This window comes from Phoxinus phoxinus (assembly GCF_949152265.1).
Source record: "Phoxinus phoxinus genome assembly, chromosome: 3".
Taxonomy (NCBI): domain Eukaryota; kingdom Metazoa; phylum Chordata; class Actinopteri; order Cypriniformes; family Leuciscidae; genus Phoxinus; species Phoxinus phoxinus.
Window position 1 is genome coordinate 4,217,153 of NC_136878.1, and position 19,451 is coordinate 4,236,603.

A 19,451-nucleotide genomic window follows, 5' to 3' on the forward strand; every position below is an offset into this window, starting at 1 on the left:
TATATTTGTACTGTCTCACCCAAATATGCGCAAGAGTATGCCATTACAAACACCAATAAAACATATGAATTAATCTGATAAGAGGCATCTTTAAAACATAAAGCAGGTGGAATAGATGGACAGAGGTGAAAAGATATTTAACTGTTTACTTTTACAATATCAATAGTTCATTTTAGAAATGAACATTATTCTTGTGCAAGGGGGCGGAGCCACCAAACAACAACACCATTACCACAAACCAGAGAGAGAGAGAGAGAGAGAGAGAGAGAGAGAGGAGAGAGAGAGAGAGAGAGAGAGAGAGAGAGAGAGAGAGAGAACGAGAGAGAAAGAGAGAGAAAGAGAGAGAGAGAGAGAGAGGAAGGGAGGGAAAGAGAGAGAGAGAGAGAGAGAGGGAGGGAAAGAGAGAGAGGAAGGGAAAGAGAGAGAGAGAGAGAGAGAGAGAGAGAGAGAGAGAGAGAGAGAGAGAGAGAGAGAGAGAGAGAGAGAGAGAGAGAGAGAGAGAGAGAGGGAGGGAAAGAGAGAGAGAGAGGGAGGGAAAGAGAGAGAGAGAGAGAGAGAGAGAGAGAGAGAGAGAGAGAGAGAGAGAGAGGAAGGGAGGGGAGGGAAAGAGAGAGAGGAAGGGAAAGAGAGAGAGAGAGAGAGAGAGAGAGAGAGAGAGAGAGAGAGAGAGAGAGAGGGAGGGAAAGAGAGAGAGAGAGGGAGGGAAAGAGAGAGAGAGAGAGACAGCAGTGTGTTCCTTGTGTTTTCCGTGCCGATGAGTGGAAGTTAAGGACGTCTCCCCTCTAAATCATAGTGTCACTCTGAACACTGACCAGCGAGCAGCCGGAGGATCATTTGGACGGAGATGCAGACACATGCTGGGACACACGGACCAAACTTAAACTGCACTTAAACTACGATTTACACCGGGACACACAATGAGACTGTCACTCATCACCATATGACGGCAACAGGAGACACACTTAAGAGGGACAGAACAGGACAGTAGTGGATCGGTGATGACTTACACTTCAACATCCAACCTGCCTGGAGAGAGATTAAAAGGATAAAGCAGAGAGATAGAGAGAAAAACCCGGACACTTCTGCACACTATCCTGGTAAGAGCGGTTTCTTCGATTATAAACCAGCATAACTGAAGTCAAAGCAATCATGTTCTCTGGTTTTCACCGTTATACTGTATTACATAGACCCAGACAATTCATACACTGGCACAGAAATGGCAGTTTAGCTTATATGCATATCCATTGTAGAAATGTGCATGAGTTTGCATGAGATGTTATTCTTTGCCAGACAACTCAAAGAGCAGTTTACATTTATTCATTTACCAGACGCTCAAATCGCAAGCAATTCATTCTTGTATTTAAGTTTGATTAAATATTTTCGAGATAAACATAGTTATGACAAAATTATATTCAATAGATATTTCCCTGAATTTTATGGTTTTAGAAAATTGCAGAACTGTGCACAGTGATGGGTCATGGGTTCAATTCTTAGAAACGCATGAACTGATTAGATGCAAGGTTAAAGGCATCTGCCAAACTCACACATGTAAGCAGATATGTGCTCAATATGCTCATTAAACCGTTAGAAAAATGCATAAGTGAGGAATGTTGCACACGGTGAAGCTGTGTGTCCTGAACAGCAGTGACGCTCGTAATGATCCTCACACTTTCCACAGAAACAATTAGAGCCTGAACTTCACATCACGCATTCGGGAACTGGAGGATTAGAGGTTAGCACGTCTAGTTTCAACAAGAGCGTTTAACTACCTAATTATGATAATCACCAGGTCAAAATATTTTTAGCATTTTCTCAAAGAACACACAGCTATATTTGAGAACAATCAACACAAATGACTCAAAAGTCTTTGTGAATGAATTAAAAATCCTGTAGAAATCTGTCCCACAGCCACACACAGGACCCCTTCAGCTGGATGTGTGCCCAAAAGACACGCTCTCAGTCTCAACGTGAAGACTATATCTGCATTTCCTAAGAGAATACTAGCGCTTGCGAGCCTGCAGAAAAAGAATATTAAGTTATTGTTAATGCATGCTGAAAATGATCCAGCATAAGAGAAGAAATCTGAGACGGAGAGAAGCGAAGACTCCGCTGACATCAGCAGCTCAAGCAGGAAGCCCACTATGACATCATCGCAGGCAGCTTTGAATCTGTGAAATGCGAGTCAGATTTTGAATTCTTAACAATGATGTAATGCTGCATTCACATACGTCGACTCTATGGAACTGATTTTGGCAACGCTCATAACAGCAAAACAGATCCATGTGCAGCTTCATCCGTGACGACACCGACATACAGCATCTCACGCATATATGGAGGACAAACAATCACTGTGATAGAAGCAAGTTACCCAACACCTCTAACTGCGCATTTTTAAATTACATGATGTCACAATTAGCAAGTATAGATTTATAAAATTCTGAATTCGACAAGGACATTCTTTTTTTTTTTTTTTGGAGAATCATAAATATGGTCATACTGATAAGATGTAAAGGGTTAGCCATAATGCAAAGGGATATTTTTTCACTGAATGTGTTAAATATGTTAAAAGGCTCATAAATCAACAACAAGAAATGTGAATCCAGTGCAGAAATAAAATACAAGGTTGGAAAAGTCTAAATACCCAACAGACAGAGGGAATGTTTCCTGAATCAATGGCAAGACAAATGCACAACAACAACAACAACAACAACAACAAATCCAGTTATGTAATGTTTTTTAAATATATGATTCATCATGCATGTTTGTAGCACGAGGTTAGGGATCCTTGCTGAGTGTCTTGAGCAATCTTGTATATTTTCCGGTCGATTGGAATATATTTTCCATTGCTGACTCAATGCTATGAATGTTTGTTTGTCCATTCCGTGCCACCACAAGCCGCAGTGATTCCGATATTAAAAATAAAGAAATATGTTTTTGCATTAGATCAAGTGGTAAGCTACAGTCTGAGATACATCCGCTCCCTGTGGCACTTCTGTTTTAGGGCTCTACGTACAGTACTGGTCTCTGAAGCGATCCCTGAAACGAGTGGGAAGGAGCACGCACTTACTAATGAGCACACTGAAAAAACATGGACCGTTGCTATGGGAGACTCTCTACACACACACACACACACACAACACAAACTGTGTGAGATCGATTTTCCCATCAGTGAATTAGTGCATTCCAGTCCTAGGGTGTAAATCTATGACTCAGAGATTACAGATAAAGACTAAATCTGACATTAAACACCATAAACATTTATCTACATAGGAAAACTTAAAACTGATAGCATGTGTGCATCTGGATGCATGTGTGTATATAACTTAGTCTTCTAAGGATTTGATCTGATGTATTGCCTGACTTTGTAGAGACTTTTTTTGCAGCAGGTTTGCAGCAGAACTTGTAAGAATAGGAGTTTGATGTTGAGAAACATCTCTTGTGAGCCGATTCCTCCCTAATGCTTTAGATAACTGGCTGAGCTGTGTTTTATTTGGATAAGAAGAGAGAATTGCATGTAGTGGGTGAAAAGAGATCATATATCCGTTGTGAATGCAAGTTCGCACTACCAGTGTAATCTGATTCACAAACAACTGACTTTATGAACCGATTATTTTAATGTCTCGTTCAAAAAGCTCACGAATGAACAAGTTACCAGTTTCAAATTAATCGTTCCCTAAATGAACAACACATCAGTCAGATTAGTGACCAAATTATGATTTAACTTTACCATTACAATGTCACTAATGCCTGCCAAAATGAATATAATGTTTAAATAATTTATTTTCATTAAAATGTAATATTTGCTTTACAACTAATATAAATGAATATAATTGCATGTTGTCATGTGATCAACTATTTAGTACTGATTTAGTGAGTTCATTCAGCGAAAGATTCATCAGACTGATTCAAAACCATTATCTTTTGTGCATTTGGTTCTTTTTGAATAATTTAACAAAAGAACCGATTCATAAGAGTCATTTGTGTGTGAATCAGAGTACAGTACACTGGGCAAACACACTTACATTCACAACTAAAAGTTATGTTGCTGTGGTGCTGGAGATTCAGTCTCTGAGAAATCACCAACCATGTGTAATTCTCTCTGCGTATCTGTTCTTCAATGCTGGAGTAAAACACAAATAGACACACAACATCGCACAACTTGTGTGGTCAAACTTGCGCATATAGCAAAACCACTAGTGTGGCCTAGTGTTTAAAGATCTAGACTGGTATCAAAAGGGTTTAGCTTTAGATCCTGCAAGGCACGATTAATTGGGCAATTCTAATGGTGTAGAGTAATTTACTTCAGATAAAAGCATCTGCTAAATCACTACTTACAGATGCTTTACCAGGACACAACAGACCTGTTCTTTGGAAAACACATTCCAAGGCCCCGTGTCATTAACACAATACAAGTTTCATTAGCTAATGGCTTTCAGATAAATGAAGAGTTCGTTCACATGACATGGGACTTTTAGGGTCGCACTACAAACCGGACGTAAACTTGCATTCTGTCTGTGCTGTTCATTAATTGTCTTCTACAGTATGACCACATGGGTCAGACAGGCCGTTGCATTAGATCTGAATTAGCCAACTGCTGTAAGATTGCATGGGATTGCAATTTTTTTTTTAAAGCCAACAGCGTTTAGTTTATATCTCAGTTCGAGCTGTTGAGCTCAGTAAAGCCGCAGTTTCCTCCTAATCTCGAACCGTTTCTCCTTATCTACTCCTTTATATCGCTTTAAAGTACAGCATTCTGTGCAGAATTAAAACTGGTCTGATATGTTTTCTGGTCAGCGGCGGCTCGATCACATGATCCGCTCTGTGTATCGTGTCTCTGGACCGGATCTGCGACGGTTCTCGTGACACTAACGTGAAACCAGACTTCATTCGCCCGATGGAAAGCATATTTACACTGTCTGAATTGTTCCCTGTCCCCTATATAGAGCACTGTGCCATTCACCATGTAGAGAACAGTAAATGTGTGAACAAGTGACCGATTTCAGCCAGTTCAGCATCTATTTATAATGTAGGGGGCGGAGCTTCAGATTCTAGAGAGCATTTGATTGGACAAAAAATCTGATGAGAAGCTGATGAGTGATGTCATAAAAATCATTGATTCATATTTGCGGAAGTGAGAGACTAAGTTTTGAAAGCTCATATCTTCTAAATGATAATTTTGTTATTGTTTTGGAGGACGCTAGCTTATAGATAACAAGAAGACTAACATATTAATACTATAAGTAAAAAAACTTAAATTTTGATTTCATGGGGGCTTTAAGGCCCATTCACACCAAGAACAATAACCATAAAGATAACTGACAATAACTATATTTGAGTCCACACCAGCAGACTTTTATTATAAGCACACGCTGCAGTTTCGTCATGTCAAAACTGGTCTTGGTCTGTCGATTTATATGCTCGAGCTGTATAAAGCAGGTTGGATTTTGATTGGCTGTCAATGTTTTTATCGTTCATCAGCTGGAAAAAAAAAAGAGATGAAGTCCACGGCCCCAATCAATATCTAATATGTCCATATTAGAAATGTGTTATGCATTTGATGAGTATAAGCCTATGTGAGTTCATCATTTGTGCTGTGGGGTATGCAAATATTGGCGGTAAAAATAACCACACTAAGCATAATCAAAATAATGAAAATCACATGTAAATAGGAGTGAAGAAGTTTCCTTGTGTCATGTAAAAATCTTACTGTGATTAAGTCCCTACTCTGATTATTAGAAATAATCGCATATTTGTAAATATAAATGTTGTCATTGATAAAAATAAAAAACTTAATATTTCTTGAGCAGTAAATCATCATATTGGAATGATTTCTGAAGGATCATGTGACAATTTGATCATTTAAAAATTCAGCTTTGATCACAGGAATAAATTACAGTATAATATATATTCACATAGAAAACAGTTATTTTAAATAGTAATAAAATGTGTTTTTACTGTATTTTTGATCAAATAAATGAATCCTGGGTAAGCGTGAGAGAATCCTTATAAATAAATACACAACTTTTCATGTGGATACAAATAAATATTCCAACTGAGTATACAATAAACTCTTATTTGATTATGTTCCAGCACAGACACGTCTCAGAGAGTCATGACTGTCGTCACTTTGAAGCGTTTTCTTCTGGCCCTGCTGACCATCACCCTATCCAGACCCGACTCTGCTTCGATCGGCTTCGCTGAGGAGTTTGAAAGCCGAGATGATGTACTTGAAAGCGGGTTCATGTACGCCGGTCGATCCAAGCGCTCCCCGGACCCTCCCAGCGGCTCTGACGTGGACAAATGCTCCTACACCTTCATCGTGCCTCAGCGGAAGACCACGGGTGCAATCTGTGTGAACTCGAAAGAGCCCGAAGCCCTGCTGGAGAACCGCGTGAACAAGCAGGAGCTGGAGCTGCTGAACGGAGAGCTTCACAAGCAGCGGCGTCAGATCGAGACGCTACAGCAGCTGGTGGAGGTGGACGGTGGTGTGGTGAACGAAGTCAAGCTCCTTCGCAAGGAGTCGCGCAACATGAACGCGCGCGTGACGCAGCTCTACATGCAGCTGCTGCACGAGATCATACGCAAGAGAGACAACGCGCTGGAGGTTTCTCAGCTGGAGAACCGTGTGCTGAATCACACGTCAGAGATGCAGCATCTAACCGCACGCTATCGGGATCTGGAGCACAAATACCAGCACTTGGCATCGCTTGCAGGGAACCAGAGCGCGATCATCGTGCAGCTGGAAGAGCAGTGCAGAAGAGGAGCTGGTGGAGCTGGTGTTGTACGACAAGCACGACCTTACCAGCCTCCTGTAATCCCAGCACAACCACCTCAACATCGACAACCACCTCCTCCCCCGGTCCATCATTCCCCCGCAAGGCCTTTCCACCCGCCGACATACACACGCAACAACAACCAGATCACCAATGAAATCCAGAGTGACCAAAACGTCAAAGCAATGCCACCAACTTTACCGACCACAGCCTCTGAAACACACAGCTTCTCAACTGATAAACCCTCAGGTGAGTGTCTCTTCCACAACGAATCTGTGAAAGTTACAGTAAAAAAGCAGATGTGGCTACCAGAGCTTTATCATAAAAAAACATTTTAGGTTTTACGGATTGAAATAAAAATGTACAATATATTTCATGAACTGATAATGTTAATATGACAACAACCTTAAAAACACAGGTGAGGAAGAAAAAAGTCATGATGAATCAAAGCTCCTCAGTAACTTTTCCACAAGCGGGGGGAAATATTAATGGTCACACTTGGCCACACCAATTCTTATCGAATTGGTAAGAAGAATTCTTATCGAATTCTTATTCTTATCGACACTAACTATTAACTATGACTTTTGGCTAAATAAACTCTTAAATCCTGCTTATTAACAGTAAGGAGTACTAGTAAGGCAGTTGTTGAGTTCAGATATTGGGTGGATTAAGGGATGGAGCATCTGTTCTAAAAAAAAGTGTTAATTGATTGTACAAACCACATAATCTTTTTGTTAACACCTAGGTAAACTAAAAAATGGTTTCAAAATTACTAATATCTCCATTATATATTTTTTTACACTTTTAAAAACCTTATTCGTCAATGACCCTCATACAGAATAAGGCATTAATATGTGCTTTATAAGTACTAATAAACAGTAAACAGTTAATATCCTAGTAATATGTATGCTAATGAGCAACAGTTAAAAGTGAGAATTGGACCCTAAATTAAAGTGTTACCATATTATTATAGAAGGTTCACAGTGTCATATACACAAATACAAAACACCATCATGGAAACACTAAAATATGCAAGGACACTAAAATAATGCAATAAACAATACTTTAACTACATAACATATGAAATATAACCCCAATGCATAAAACTGATATAAAAAATAAGGAAAAATAAGGGGAAAAAAACATCAAATGTGACTGGTTTTCCACTGTAAATTATAAGATGACTTGATCTTTTTCTCTTACTTTAAATTGAACAGTATTGGTATTGTGGTATTGCTTGTTTGATATTTACAATGCTCTCCAAATGTTTAAAGAAAAGAAAATGTTAAAGAAAAACATTCCCTTACAAAAAGCATGACGCAAGTCTCCACAAAGCAAACTTCTGCAAAGCATTTTGTGTACGCAACAGGATCAGCGTGACTAATGAGAAACATCGAAACATTACACAGCCAGCAATCTTCCTTGTCTTGCCGCGTTTCAGCAGATTTACAAGGTTAATTGTCTTTTGCACACGGAGTATGATAAATAAGTATGGATATGCATAAGTGGTTTGGTTACACCAGTGGTTCCAAAGAAAACAGCTCAAAGGTTCACCGACACAAGCAACATGGAGACACGTGGATTTCCCTGCCGATGATCACGCCAGAGAGCTTGGCCTCCGTCCCATTACAACACAATCATGTGGCAACACATCTTCTGAACTGAGAGTTCACATTAATCTTTGGAGGAAAACCCTCCAAGACACGAACCACTTTAAAGTCCTTACAAGGGGGATTCCAGACACCATTCAGCAAACTTCTACAGTGAGTTGCTGTAAGTGCTTTGTTAAAGTATTGGTTACTCTTCTGCTATGTGGGGATTTATACGAGGTAACTGAGGAGCTCAAATGTGGAAGTATAAATGAAATGCAGTGAAGGAAAGTAAATGACGGGGTGGTTGTGATTATAAATCTATACAAACTTTCCTGACATCTTCCTCACAATATACCCAAAACACACATGCATACTATATCCACTGCAGTCGTCTGTAAATTCATCTTGTCGCCCTGTTTTCTTTTTAACATGCCATTAAATCACGCCTCTGGAAGTTATTAGCAAGTTTTTCACCCACAACAAACAACTGCAGAGTGCTAATGTGCTTGGTTTCAACAGATTCACGCACACTTAACAACATGCAATGCGACAGTTGACTGCGCGATTCTAATAAATATCCCACACTGCATCAGTAATACAGCTTTTAAAATGCTTACTTGCTACTTTCTCACATGCACGACACATTTAATCTTAGTTTCAACAGGCAACAGAAGAGTTGGCAACATCGCGTGCAGAGAAACTTGCCGTTTACACCTAGATCTACACATAAATGCCATTTAATGATATCCAAAATATATGGATTGCTCTTCTATTGTAAGTGGCTTTGGATAAAAGTGTCTGCTAAATGCATAAATGTAAAACATCAGTCATTTAGCAGACGCTTTTCTCCAATAGCATGTGAAAAATCCTGAGGATGGAAAACTTCCAATGTAAATCATTCTGGTGGATCGAAACAGGCCTGATACTCAACTGTGGCACATAATGCAAAAAAGCAATTCAGGAGCTTGTTTTATAATAAGGATTTTGTGGTGAAACTATGAGAGATTACAGTATATGTAATGCATATGTGCCGTTTATGCAATGCATTTAACATTTGACCATCATTGAAAACGAGGCAAGACAACCTGATGTAAACAAGTCCTTAAATGCATGGAAAAGGGCTGATGAACTTCAAAGCAAATGAAAGAAACACAGAAGCTCCTTTCAAAAAGAGACGACTGATTTCAGCGCAGACTCTTACTCACGAGATGAGAAGCTTCTTGCTCATCAATGGTCTGGAAAATTATCTGGTCACAAGCAGATTGATTCCAGTCTTACCCTTTTGAGATCATAACGCTCGATTATTATTCAACAATAAAACTCCTAATCTGAAATGAAATGTCAAAACAGCCGTCACAGAAATTCAAAAAGCAGAAAAGTCTGAGACAAATCAAAACGCAAACTGTGACAAATTAGATTCCTCCGAAGAGATTCCAATGTATTTTTCTATTGCGTTTTGGAGAAAAGTGAAGGGTAATTTGAGACTGAAACCGGCGGACCCTCAGATGAATGTCTCACTATAATCTGCTACATGTATTAGAGTACGAGTATGATATCGATCCGGCCTGACTCATGGCAGTGAATCTCGACTGATGACGTACAATGTGCATGCTCAAACCGTTAATGCATTTCTCACAGCTGTTTATGTATAAATTGGCTTTGCAAACAGCTCACTTTCTATCTTATGCTTTATCTCTTGCAATGCATCCACAGCAGACACATAAGACCAACAAATGGAAAAAAATACATACAACGTTTAAATTAAGATGCTTCACATCTCTAGTCGCTGTGATGTCTCAGCATTGGTACTCGCTGGGATGAGAAAGCTAAAAAAAGACTTTTAGTGGAAATCTGAATGCAATCTGTCTGTTTCTAAAAGGTACCAATTGGTGTGACTTCAACAGAAGCCCTCATCCAGGCATCTTCCACCAAATTTATTAGCTTCCAAATAAAAAAGAAAAACAAACAGTCGTTAACATTCAGACCCCCAAGAGGCCAGAAGATATGGAAACAATAAGCTGAAGAATCCCGTCTGAGAACAGAGGCACTGGCGAAAGTGTGCTTTGGCTCTCGGACTGAAGCTTGTTGGCTCATTAGACATCTTTACAGGGAAGCTCGAGGTTCTCGCAGCGGTCAGAAGCAGAGAGTGCATGTTCATTATCTAGATGATTTTCCATCTCCTTAGGGCAGTTTTTTATGATGCACACAAAGGTGTGGAGAGCATGCAGTCATAATGAAAACAACTGCCTCAAATGTGCAGAAACTTATGAGTCCAGATGAGCAAATAACATCTCAGCTACAACGGGTGCATAAGTGCTGTCAAATAAGATATGACTATATCAAATCCTCTGGTAACAGTTTTAAAAAGCACTCAAATGACTATAAACGTGTAACAAATGTTTATTTAGTATCTCGTTATCATTTCTAATTGGTAAAATTACTTGGTAATGTTTCTTAAATCCTTTATATAATGCTTAAAAAAAGTAGTAATGCACATTAAAAAGCATTGTGTGGTCTCATGAATAATTGTAACAATATAATATAACATTATAATACTTATCTATTCATTATTACACGTATAGAAAGTATAATGCATTAAAAGACAAACCAATTTTAGATGTAAAAAGGAATCTGCAAATATTATAATGCATTTACTTACATTATCGATCCCTTTAAAATGGATTATACATAAAGGCTAGTTAGATTCTGTGCAATTTCTCTTCTGTTTTCCATGGAAAAACTAACAGCTGTCAATGAGATGAGGGCTTAAGTTAATGGTCTGATGTAAGTGAGCGTGAGCGGGGCACTTTACAGGCTCATGCATACAATACACGTTCAGTAAACATGCGATGTTCACACATAATATATACTTCAATCCAATAGCCTCAACACAACTGTAACACATCAAACTCAATGGAAACCATTATTTTCACAAAAGAAGACAAGCTCCAGGAGGTCCTGGCCAAGTACTCATCAATGTGACTCTCTTTCGCAATTCTGTTCTTTTAGAAAGGCAAACTGGTCTCAGAAACAGCTAGTGATATACACATGTAATAAACAGCAGCTTTGAACCACATCTGAATTGATTTCAACATAAAATTCAGAGATGCTGTAGACAAAGAAGAACCACGCATTCAATAATGCACGTTTGCTTTCTATCCAGGACCGTTCAAAGACTGCTTACATGCTCTAGAAGAAGGACACACCAACAGCAACATGTATCTCCTGAAGCCGGAAAACACCAACAAACTGATGCAGGTCTGGTGTGACCAGAGACACGACCCCGGCGGCTGGACCGTCATTCAAAGACGCATGGACGGATCGGTCAACTTCTTCCGAAACTGGGAGACATATAAGGTCAGAAACATGTTTATGTTCATTTACTTTCTGCCAATGTCCAACACCAACAATTAGATCATGCAAATAAAGACGATGTGATCATGTGATCATGAGCTCATGCATGCATACGTCATCGCCCAGCGCCAATAAAACTGAACATAATGCTTCTGATCTGTATCATTGGATAACAGCATGAACTCCCCTTGTGCTTCCCTCAGTCATGGTTAGTTAAAGTAATGAAACACACATTGCTCTGAAATCCTGCCATTTGTGCATGGAGAAAACTTCCATGACCAAATGTCCTAACCGGTCAGACTCTTAGCAAACTGCAGCTTTTTGCAATTTCTGAATTCATTGCTTTTCAAACGTCAATGGAATTCGGTTATGCAAGATGGGCAAGGTTTCCAAACTAGGGCCAGGGCTTTTCCAGGGCTTTGTCCACAAAAACAGTGTCTGACGAAAACACTCTGTCGATGTCATTAGAGCCCGGAATTACAATCAGGACTAGACAAAGAGCCAATGTCAAGGGAAATATTTTAATGACTATATTAAAAAAAAGCACTAAACTGTAATTATATAATGATTTTTTAAATGCAAACCATTTGTGTTCCTCAAGTTTTTGGGTAGCCAGTCATAAATAGTTGAAAAATCATCATATAATGATTTTTTTAATGCAAACCATTTATGTTCCTCAAGTTTTTGGGTAGCCAGTCATAAATAGTAAATAAGAATAAAGCTGAAAATTATGCTGAACAAAACTGCGAGTAAAACACTAGCGAGTGAATATGCATTCATAAAACCGTTAACTTTTTTCTCTCTCTCTTTTTCTTTTCAAGAAGATAAATTCCAAGAAGAAATTTTTCAGAATTGAGGACAGTTCCCACTGAACACATCTGTCACGCTATAAAAAGGATAAAATGGCATTTGGCATCAATAATCTCAAGCCTTGCATTACGCATCAATGTGCCACTTTATTTTATTTGAATGCAATGTGAATGTTGCGTAAAGATTCTCTAAAATTTCTCCATTGTGTTTCATGGAAAAACTAACAGCATTCAGGTTTGGAACAGCTTGCGGTTGAGGAAATAATGACAGAATTGTATTTTCTGGTTGAACAATTTCTTTAAACAATGACTAACACAACAGCAGTCTGGAGCGATGATTTATTACATGCGTCAATGAACTCTGTGACGCTATACTAGGTGTTGAGCTGGCTTGTCTCGGACATAACGTGTCATTTCTGCCCGGCGACAGCGAGATACATTGGTTCTCAGGTGTTTTAGATACTGTGGTCAGACCCGCTTCCTCTGAATGCATGATTAACCCTAATGCCGAGACCGCTAAATACAAACACATGTGAACGATGTCGGAGGAGGTCTTCTAAACTTCATCGTCTGGCAGGATTCAGGATCTGGCAAAGTGTTTTGAAAGAGCATTGTAGAACTTCAAGATTTACTGTTTCCCTATATGCATAGTTTATTTGATAATCAAGAGGTTTCCGCCAGTTCTTGTTCTGTTTATTGTAAGTCAACTGAGCATGAAGAATCCTGCTGAAGAGTCTGAGATTTCTAAAGCACGACCAGTTCAGAAAAACTATATTCGCATCAGAAATTTCACTCATTTTAGCACGGGATACGGTTGTTAAATCCATTTACTTCATTCCTGAATGAATCAGCCGTTTCAATGAATCGAATGAATTTTTTAATTATTTATCTGGCAGTTTTGGTTTCTTATTTAGAGGATCATTTCATTAAAAAAAATATTTAATATTTCCATATTAATTCAAAAAACATTAAAGGTATAGTTCAAAATTAAAATTCTTCATTCATCCTTTACTTTGAAGCCCTTATTTTATGTGTAATAAATTCTAATGTAGAATCAAATAAAATATTTGCTACTTTTTGCAATGTCTATTTGATGCTTTTCTCATTTAAGGAGTGGTTGATTATGATTTCACTTTTCTAACTATAGTTAGATGCATAGAATCACATTACAAAACATTTTTTTCCCCTTTTTTCTAATTTAGCAAGGATTTGGGAACATCGATGGTGAATACTGGCTTGGTTTGGAGAACATCTACTGGCTGACCAACCAAGGCAACTATAAGCTGCTGGTGACCCTCGAGGACTGGTCCGGCAGAAAGACGTTCGCAGAATACGCCAGTTTCCGTTTGGAGCCAGAGGCGGACTTCTACAAGCTGAAGGTGGGCCGTTACCATGGAAACGCCGGAGACTCGCTCACCTGGCACAACGGGAAACAGTTTACCACCTTAGACCGAGATCATGACGTGTACACAGGTATTTCTGTCCTTATCACAACCAACTTCTATACAGAGATCTTTGCATTGTTTCATTGTCAAATGAGGGCTAAAAATGTACTACTCTACACAGTGCAGGATAAATGAGTACTAAAACCCAGAAACAAGTTCAGGATGATAGAACTGCAAGTTCAAAAACGCAGTCAATGGATTTAATGAATTTTGCTGAAGTCATGCAACTGTGGTGGAGTTCTTTACAGCCCAACCTTTAGCTTTTTACTTAGTCATTAAGGCTTCAAAATTAATATGTGAAGATTATCTTGATGAACAAAACGTGCAAGAGTCATAAACCTTTGTTGTTCATCGAGATTATTTTCTGCAATAATCCCAAAGCCAACTGGCTAGAAGTAAAGCGAACCAGGATGATTCCAAATTCCGTGTTGCAAACAAAATGACATCATCACTGCAGCATTCTAAATAGAATCAATGTGTAACAGTGTGTGATTCTATATCAAAATACAAGTCACAGTGTTCACTAACTCAAACCTCATTCCCTCTCATGCAGGAAACTGTGCCCACTATCAGAAGGGTGGCTGGTGGTACAACGCCTGCGCACACTCGAACCTGAATGGTGTATGGTACCGCGGTGGGCATTACCGCAGCCGCTACCAGGATGGAGTTTACTGGGCCGAGTTCCGCGGTGGCTCGTATTCCTTGAAGAAGGTCACTATGATGATCCGGCCAAATCCCAACACTTTCCATTAGAAAAAGCATGTGAAGGAAAATGCAAATCTAACATGCCGCAACTCAAAAGACGTTGTAAATAGTGCAATGTTAAATTTTTTTGTTTTTTCTTTTTTTAATTATTGATCGTTATGAGTCGTTATGAATTCTTAATATGCAGTCATACATATCCAAAATCCAAAAATATGACTTCATGAAGGAGACACGACTTTTGGGGTTTCCTGGAGACAGAGGTCCCAATGGTGTCCAGGCTCTGTGGACAATGAAGAGCAAGTGAAAATGCTAGAAAAGCTTTACAATCTTCAGTCAGACGAACCTGGCAACATGACCTGAAGCTGGACAGCATCGTGTGCGTCATTACAAGTGCGCTTAAAATGGGGATATAGTCAGTGTGTTTACCTGATCTTAGCAGGCACCTAACCTCATTCTCACTGTAAGAAGTCTAACCTTGAAGAAAAGAACTGTTATTGTGTGTTTACATTAGTGCTATAAAACACAATCTGTTGTGTACTAACAGAGGAATTTAAACAGTTCAAATTATTCAGTTCTCATACCATTTTATCTGTTTATAGCATTGACTTTCAATAAAGGGTATGTTGCAATCGTGCCCTGCAAAGTGGACTACACAGGATGTTTGGACGTCCAAAGGGGATTTTATATGCAAAAACTTCAACATTTAGAAGTAAATTTAGCTTAGTTATTGAGTATGCATCTATTTACTATCTAAACTAAGAGATGTGAATTGGTTAAATGAACACATTTAAATCACAAATGTGAAGCCTCCGTAAACTTCAATGACTAGGCTAATTTTAGTAGCACAAATGCAAAGTCTCTTCCTCATTTGATCTGTTTATACAGTAGCATTGACTTGTAATAATGGGCACTGTTGCAATTGTGCCCTAACAAGTGGACTATACGCAGGATTTATTGACATCTTAAAGGGATTTTTCAGGCAACAATAAAAATTCTGCCAACATTTAGAGGTAAATTTAACCTAGTCATTGTGTATGCACCTATAGCGAAATTGTAAATTAAGAGACATTTATACCACAAACACAAAGCCTCTGCAAGCATCCCAAAAGATGTCTGTCTTGTATATTACTGACTATTTGTATGTACTGTAACAGCATTCATATGTCCATGAATGATTTCACTCATTTGAGTCCTGTTTGGAAACCATCTGTATAAACAGTAGAAGCTATGGCCCTGTTTACACCTTGTATTAAAATGCGTTTTGGTTGATCGGATCACAAGTAGACGAGGGAGACACATTCCTGTTTACACCTAGTGTTTTAATCCGTCTCTTTTGTCCACTTTCAAACACTTCTGTCCTGATTTCTTTGCGGGGAGGGTCTATAGGCGGGTAAATCTATTAGCTTTTTCAGATCTTTCGATCTAATGGACGAAATAAGCTCCTGCAATTTACATGTGAACACGACCAGAGAAAAAGCTTAAAACGTTTTAGACCCCGTTTACACCTGTATTTAACATCGTCCACTTGTGATCCAATCGACCAAAATGCATCTTAATACCAGGTGTAAACAGGGCCAATGTTTTTGTAACGCAAAGTATGGTTATGTTTTGTACTTACAGAATGTTCCAATAAATGATGTACAGCTACTGCAGTTTAGCTCTTTTGTGATAAACTGCAAAGGACAAGACTTGCCGTATAGACTACATTACAGTTAACATGAGAGACGAGTCGAGAACGACCAACAGATGGACTGAGTTCAAAGCTCAATGTGTTCGTTTGTTCAAGCCTCTAAAGGTCAAAGGCTCTAAGGGCCCTACGGGAGACTCGGGGTCTGTCCTGTAAGACAACAATCCCAATACTTTGCTGTTCAAACATCTTGGTTGTTATGAATGAAAAAGGGTGTCTTTAACATCCGTTTCCAAATGAGGAAAACCTTGCAAATGGCTGGAAAATACATTAAAGTCAGTATGAATATCCATCTACTCACTAGTCGCTTTCACAGCCACGTTGTGTACACTCGCGCTCTTGCAAACTAATCCAACTCAAACTTTCCAACATGTAGTGTATTTAGGCTATAAAAATTCATAAAAGTTGCATTCATTTGCGAAGATTATCATGTTGAGGAAAACGTGTAAAACTCAAAATTTTGCAGGTCACAACAAAAGCTATAAACTTTGAAATAAAATGTAATTTTACTTCTGTAACATGGAGTGTTACCAATTAAAACAGAACTTAAAAATAAGGGTAGAATTGAATTTATTAATCAGAAATGAACTGAATTGTAAAAAGTATCTTGGAAGTCCTTAGAATAACATGCATCAGTGCATCATGATGGAAACCTGTATTAAGTAAGTAAAAATAGGATTCATTTTCAATTCATGCTGACTTTAAAATGAATGTAAAACAGTTGTGGAGTGGACAAGTGGTTGAAAAGTGAGTGCACAGCTAAATAAGAGATACTAGAACCATGTAACAGACGATGATGGCTTTTGTGGCAGCAGTGCACACAAGCCATCATTCTGTTCATGTTTACCGTAAGCAGACACAAGAGAGAGAACAACACACTGACTGTTCAGCATGACATGGAATTTTAATACTCTGAATACCATGAGCTGGGTCACATCAACACATGAAGGTAAAAGTGAGTTTACGCACATGACAGTCCCCTGTGTCAGTCAGTTCTCATACTAAACATCCCTTGTTTTCTGGTTTATTCTTTGAAGCTTTTTTGTAGAGCAGCCAATCGATTAAATATGTTCAGCAAAGTAATTACATGATATGATGATTATTATCTAGCTTGCTTCCAAATCTAGTTGTCTAATAAACCTGGCATTGTATATTACAAATATCATTGGCTCTTTGGCGAATTGCTTGTGTTCCTCTTTAGCGAGTCACTTTGGATAAAAGTGTCTGCTAATTGCATAAATGCCAATATTGCGATTCAATTTTACCTGTAAACGCAATACTTCGAACTAATGCAAACTAAAAACTATGCCTATCCGAGTGTGGTATAATCATAATTATTAGTCAATAATCACAATAATGAAAATTGCATGTAAACTGGAGTGAAGAGTTCTGCTTGTGTCATGTAAATATCTTACTGCGATTAAGACCTTACTCTGATTATTTACTCTGATTATTTAGTAAGTGAGTAAGAGACCTTACTCTGATTATTAGAAATAAACGCATTAGTGGTGTACATGTAAACATGGTCATTGAATGCCAATCTGACCTACAGACCACAGTAAACTATTTTACAATCAAACTGGTCAATCTGTCCAAGATTTAGGGGCCGTTAATTAAAAAAAATTGTGTTCTTTCTATCTTTTATCTTCACTAAACAAACATGTTAAAAGCAAATCTTTTTAGTTCAAAAAACAACTTTAAACTCTCAAACAACACTCCCACAGACATGTCGCACGCAAGCAAGCAAACAATGTTGTTTCAGTGTTTCTCCAAGCCTGCCAATTATCATCGAACTTGCACATAAAAACTACAACGGTGGTTGCTTACGTTACAAGACAGACAAACAATCTCTTACTGTCTAAGTACGGTTCTTGATTCCAGATTGAGCTGCTAAGGATGTTTAGTCAAAGGTTTGGGTATGCAAAAACTACCATGTGCTGCCAATAACAAAACTGCAAAAACATGAGCATATTCTGTCCAAGAAAGGTTGTCAAAATGTCAAGTTATAAAAATATAATTTCTCAGACAATCCTGAAGAAATAGCACCTTTACATTTATACAAATCAAACCCAGATTATCAAATATGTGCCATGCGGCATCCCTCCATCTTCTCCAGATTTGAGTTAAATAAGAACAGCAGCTGTAAATGACTATGTACTGAAGAATATGAGACAGTTTCCAGCCATCTCTGATCATTGATATCGCTGTAGCAGGAGAGAGGGTTTGGAATCAATTTATTGTTGAGTCTCCAGACTTACTGAGAATCAGTGAGGTAATGAGAACCGTACGTCTGTGATCTCTGTTAAGAGTTCAGAGCACAAACACTAGGGTTCAACATGCATTAGTGCGAGAGAACATGGGAACACACTGAAAAATGTCTAAAATAATAAGACCTGTTCCATATTCAAATGCTGGGAACACTTATTCCAAGGATGATAACAAAACACATGTGTCTTTCATGATCTGGGCTTCTCTAACCAGCCAAACCCTGATCCCTTGGTCGAGAAGGAGATGTTAAAAATTTTCGGTTGACGTTAAGAGTTCGGTTTGTTTGGATGACGTGAACTTTTTTTTCCGAGCTCGGGTGCACAACTGTGAACCATTCCCGAGTGAGTCCACATATATAAACGGTGGTCTGGGGAACAGTTCGTGTGAACTCCGGTACAGTTCGCTGCTGATTCGAATGCTATTGTACTAAATCGTGGAAGTGAACTCCTACTGATGACCAGGGCTTGACATTAACACCCGGCAAATGTGTGTGTATTTCAGCAGTGGCGTAACACACTCACCCCTACTAGCCACACTGCCAGGTTGAATTTTATATATACATTTTTCAACTGTGGTCTTTTAAAAAGGCATCTAAATTCATCTAAATCAACTAAGTGCAATTTAGTATTGTCAAAAGTATTGCTTTTTCGATACTGAAATATCTGAAACGCTTACAATACTCATTTTTCCACATAATAGACACAATACCAGCTGCTCTTTCTCTCTCTCATCTCTCTGACAGCGAGTGACAAACAAACCCGCCTCTCCTCACTCATTCGTTTCATTTGCTCCTGATTAATTTTGTTGCTGATACAGGG

General features: G+C 38.6%; 2 protein-coding genes across 5 annotated transcripts in view; one reads left to right on the top strand and one right to left on the bottom strand.

Moving 5' to 3' along the window:
* LOC306996105 (ras-specific guanine nucleotide-releasing factor RalGPS1-like) overlaps nt 1-19,451 on the bottom strand; it is a 121,288-nt gene that overhangs the window by 33,357 nt on the left and 68,480 nt on the right. The gene's annotated exons all lie outside the window — the stretch shown is intronic.
* Nucleotides 650-16,326, top strand: angptl2a (angiopoietin-like 2a). 4 transcript variants are annotated; one of them, XR_013796862.1, is made up of 6 exons: nt 700-1,097; nt 6,091-7,022; nt 11,529-11,722; nt 13,731-14,001; nt 14,527-15,887; nt 16,241-16,326. XR_013796862.1 is itself a non-coding variant. In XM_079607084.1 (5 exons), exons 2-5 carry the CDS (start codon nt 6,113-6,115, stop codon nt 14,724-14,726), a joined length of 1,575 nt encoding a protein of 524 aa, XP_079463210.1. In that variant the 5' UTR covers nt 650-1,097; nt 6,091-6,112; the 3' UTR covers nt 14,727-16,326. The 4 variants fall into 4 exon arrangements, 2 of the variants coding, with proteins under 2 accessions (XP_079463210.1, XP_079463211.1); XR_013796863.1 differs by having other exon boundaries at nt 941-1,097; nt 6,096-7,022; XM_079607084.1 differs by having other exon boundaries at nt 650-1,097; nt 14,527-16,326.

Excerpts from the sequence above, each read along its gene's own strand:
- angptl2a (XM_079607084.1), top strand. The coding sequence starts at position 6,113 with ATGACTGTCGTCACTTTGAAGCGTTTTCTTCTGGCCCTGCTGACCATC. Across the intron at positions 7,023-11,528 it reads CTCAACTGATAAACCCTCAG|GACCGTTCAAAGACTGCTTA; the intron begins GTGAGTGTCTCT and ends CTTTCTATCCAG. Across the intron at positions 11,723-13,730 it reads GAAACTGGGAGACATATAAG|CAAGGATTTGGGAACATCGA; the intron begins GTCAGAAACATG and ends TTTCTAATTTAG.